This window comes from Prionailurus bengalensis, chromosome D1 (genome assembly GCF_016509475.1).
Source record: "Prionailurus bengalensis isolate Pbe53 chromosome D1, Fcat_Pben_1.1_paternal_pri, whole genome shotgun sequence".
Taxonomy (NCBI): Eukaryota; Metazoa; Chordata; class Mammalia; order Carnivora; family Felidae; genus Prionailurus; species Prionailurus bengalensis.
Genome location: NC_057346.1, coordinates 103,559,083 through 103,562,611, shown reverse-complemented (window position 1 = coordinate 103,562,611; position 3,529 = coordinate 103,559,083). Strand labels below are relative to the sequence as shown.

The following is a 3,529-nucleotide window of genomic DNA, read 5'->3' as shown; positions in this document are numbered from 1 at the left end:
GCCATCCAAAAATAAATGTCAGCATATGATAATTTTTAAAAATTCATATCAAAATGAATATTGGTCCATTATTCCATACTGTAGTTATTTGAAAAATAGTTTGAGTTAACATTTAGTGAATGTTTATAGGGACAGATGCCATATTAAGTGCTTTTAATTTATTTTCATTATATTGTCCAAGTGTCTTTGTTGTCATTCCCATGTTATGGCTTTTAAAAATTGAAGTATATGGATTTTATGTAAAGTGCCCATGATTCCTTTGAACCCAAGGAGTCTGATGGCAGAAAACATGCACTTAGCCAATCTGCTATGCTGCCATACCTTTATCATGAATTGGAGACTCACATATTTATGAGTATTTTCTGTCTTACTGAACTCTCTATTCCTGCATGTATTTTTAATTGATTTAATTTTGATATACAACATGTTGTTATTTAATGCTACAATTTAATAGTTAATGCAAGCCTCACCCTCACTCTTTTTTGAACATCCATTCTCACTTGGCTGTTCTTCCAAATAAACTTTAAAATCACATTATGAAATACATGCACACGCACACAAAAGTGTGCACATATACAAACTCAAATTATCTTGGGATCTGTATCAGACTCATACCAACTACATGCATTATTTTTAAGATACATAATATTGCTAAAATGTTGAGTTTTTCCATACAAAAAAGCCTTAAATTTGTCTTATGATTACATTACATTGTTTGACACTTTATATTTGTGAGGCTATTGGGATTAGAGTGTTCTAAGTACTTATTGCTGGTACAGAGAAAAACTTTTGTGCTTTCTGTAAAGTAAAAGCCCTTTCATCCAATGCAATCAGAGCCAGAAATTGATCAGATCGTTGAAAAGGCAATTACGAAAAAAATTAAATTTATTATCATTTTTACATTATTTATTTATTTTTATTTTTGAGAGAGTGTATGAACAGGGAGGGGCAGAGAGAGAAGGAGACACAGAATTCAAAGCAGGCTCTAGGCTCTGAGCTGTCAGCACAGAACCCGACTGGGAACTTGAACCCCCAGGCCACGAGAACATGACCTGAGCCAAAGTTGGATGATCAACTGACTGAGCCACCCACACACCTGCGCAAAAAATCAATTTTAAAATGTATGTATTCCTTAAAATCTTTAACATATAATTGCATAAGCATATTTAAAACACGTAACTGCACGTTTTTACCCCCATTTCTGTATCCATTTTGTTCTTTTTTTCTTTTGAATAATAGCTTCCTTCTTTAATTTTTCTCTTTAACTTTGGAAAAAGACGTGTATGTTTATATTATGTATATTTGGAAAAATACATTCTCTTTATTTTAATATTTAATATTAAATTTAAATATTAATATTTAATATTAAAGTGATCAATATTAAATATTGAAGAATTGGGCACCTGGGTGGCTCAGTCAGTTAAGCACCCAACTCTTGATTTCCACTCAGGTCATGGTCTCAAGGTTTGTGAGATTGAGCCTTGCGTCAGGCTCTGTGCTGACAGCACAGAACCTGCTTGGGCTTCTCTCTCTCCCGTTCTCTCTGCCCCTCCCTCCCCCTCCCTCTCTCAAAATAAATAAAAAACATTTTATGAATAAATAAATAAATAAATAAATATTAAAGAATGTATAAAGAATAAACTTTTCTTTAACCACCCACATCTCAATAAAGTTTATACTTTAATCATATAAAGTCTATATATAAGTCACTCTTTAGACAGTGTGAGAAAATTAACAGTTTTCCCTCTCTCTCCTTTCTCCTTTCCATTTTTCATATTTTTCATATCAGTTGAGAGGTTTTAGCTCTGGAGTACTCTTAAAAATTATTTTTCATAATAAACTTCTTAAGAATTATATTGGTCATTGAAGAGCACTGGGTGTTGTATGGAAACCAATTTGACAATAAATTTCATATATTAAAAAAATTATATTGAAAACTTCCGTTCTTTATAAAACAATACTTGGAATAATTATTTAGACACAGCAGGGTTTTACTGTTTTACTTCTCACGACATTTATATCACACAACACCCAACACTTCGCTTTCGTTTGGTTTTTTTTAACAAACTAGATGATTTGAGGAATTGAGTTATTTTTTTTCTGCACGAAACGTGCCTTTATTCTAACTCGGACAATAAAACAACTCAGCGAAGGAAGATCCGGCCCTTTCTGTCGCTCTCTTGCAGGGGACATGTTTGCCAGGAGCCCAGTCCTCAACCAATCCGGCCCCACCGAGTTCGTGTTCCGCGCGTTCACCACCGTCCCCGAATTGCAGGCCCTCCTCTTCCTCCTCTTCCTCCTGCTCTACTTGATGATCCTTTGTGGCAACGCGGCCATCGTCTGGGCGGTGCGCACACACAGCTCGCTGCACACCCCCATGTACTTCTTCCTGTGCAACCTGTCTTTCGTAGAGATCAGCTACACCACAGTGGTGGTGCCTCTGATGCTTGCCAACCTTTGGGGCGCCCGGAAACCCATTCCGCTGGCTGGCTGTGGGGCCCAAATGTTCTTTTTTCTCACGCTGGGCGGCGCTGACTGCTTCCTCTTGGCAATCATGGCATACGATCGCTACGTGGCCATCTGTCACCCGCTGCGCTACACCCTCATCATGACCCAGAAGCTGTGCGTCCGGATGGTGCTGTGCGCCCTGGGCCTGGCCCTCGTCCTCTCCCTGCAGCTCACCTGCTTGATCTTCACCTTGCCCTTCTGCGGGCACCGCCGGGAAATCAACCACTTTCTGTGCGACGTGCCTCCCGTCCTGCGGCTGGCCTGCGCCGACATCCGCGTGCACCAGGCGGTGCTCTACGTGGTGGGCATCCTGGTGCTGACCGTCCCCTTCCTGCTTATCTGTGTGTCCTATGTGTTCATCGCCTCCGCCATCCTGCGCATCCGCTCCGCCGAGGGCCGCCGCCGGGCCTTCTCCACCTGCTCGTCGCATCTCACCGTGGTCCTGCTGCAGTATGGCTTCTGTGCCTTGGTCTACCTGCGTCCCCAATCGGGCTCGTCGGTGGATGAGGACCGCCAGTTTGCCCTAGTCTACACCTTCATCACCCCCCTACTCAACCCGCTGATTTACACCCTTAGGAACAAGGATGTCAAAGGTGCCCTGAAAAAGGCCATCAGTAGCAAAGGAACAGGTGAAGCTCTCTGAAGTTTCAGGGGGACCTGAAACAGGTCCCTGAGCATAGGACAACAGTGAAACCCTTACCACAAATGCCAGATTTATATTTATTTCTCCAAAGTTTGGATTTACATTTCTTCTGTCCCTAACATGCTTGTTTGCTACAGTTCACTTTCATGTTTTTAAAGTTCTCTGAACCTTTAAAACTGAAAATTGACAAGATTTCTGTAGGCTATTATTCACTTAGCCACGGATCAAAAGTCTACATTTATTCTGAAGCAATGTTATTATCTTTGAAGCTTCCTCTTGAGAAGCAATGGTATTAGCTGATTGCTTGGAAAATGTTCATAAGGATATCTCACCTAAAATGCCTTATTCTTGTTTTGTGTTTAGAGTATGACAGAGTTG

General features: G+C 40.5%; 1 protein-coding gene across 1 annotated transcript; it reads left to right on the top strand.

Annotated features, from left to right (window-relative positions):
* The first annotated feature begins 2,191 nt into the window (after positions 1 to 2,191).
* LOC122484356 (olfactory receptor 10Q1-like) lies at positions 2,192 to 3,151 on the top strand. The gene has a single exon (XM_043582310.1). The coding sequence runs from the start codon at positions 2,192 to 2,194 to the stop codon at positions 3,149 to 3,151; it is 960 nt and encodes a 319-aa protein (XP_043438245.1).
* The last annotated feature ends 378 nt before the right edge of the window (positions 3,152 to 3,529 follow it).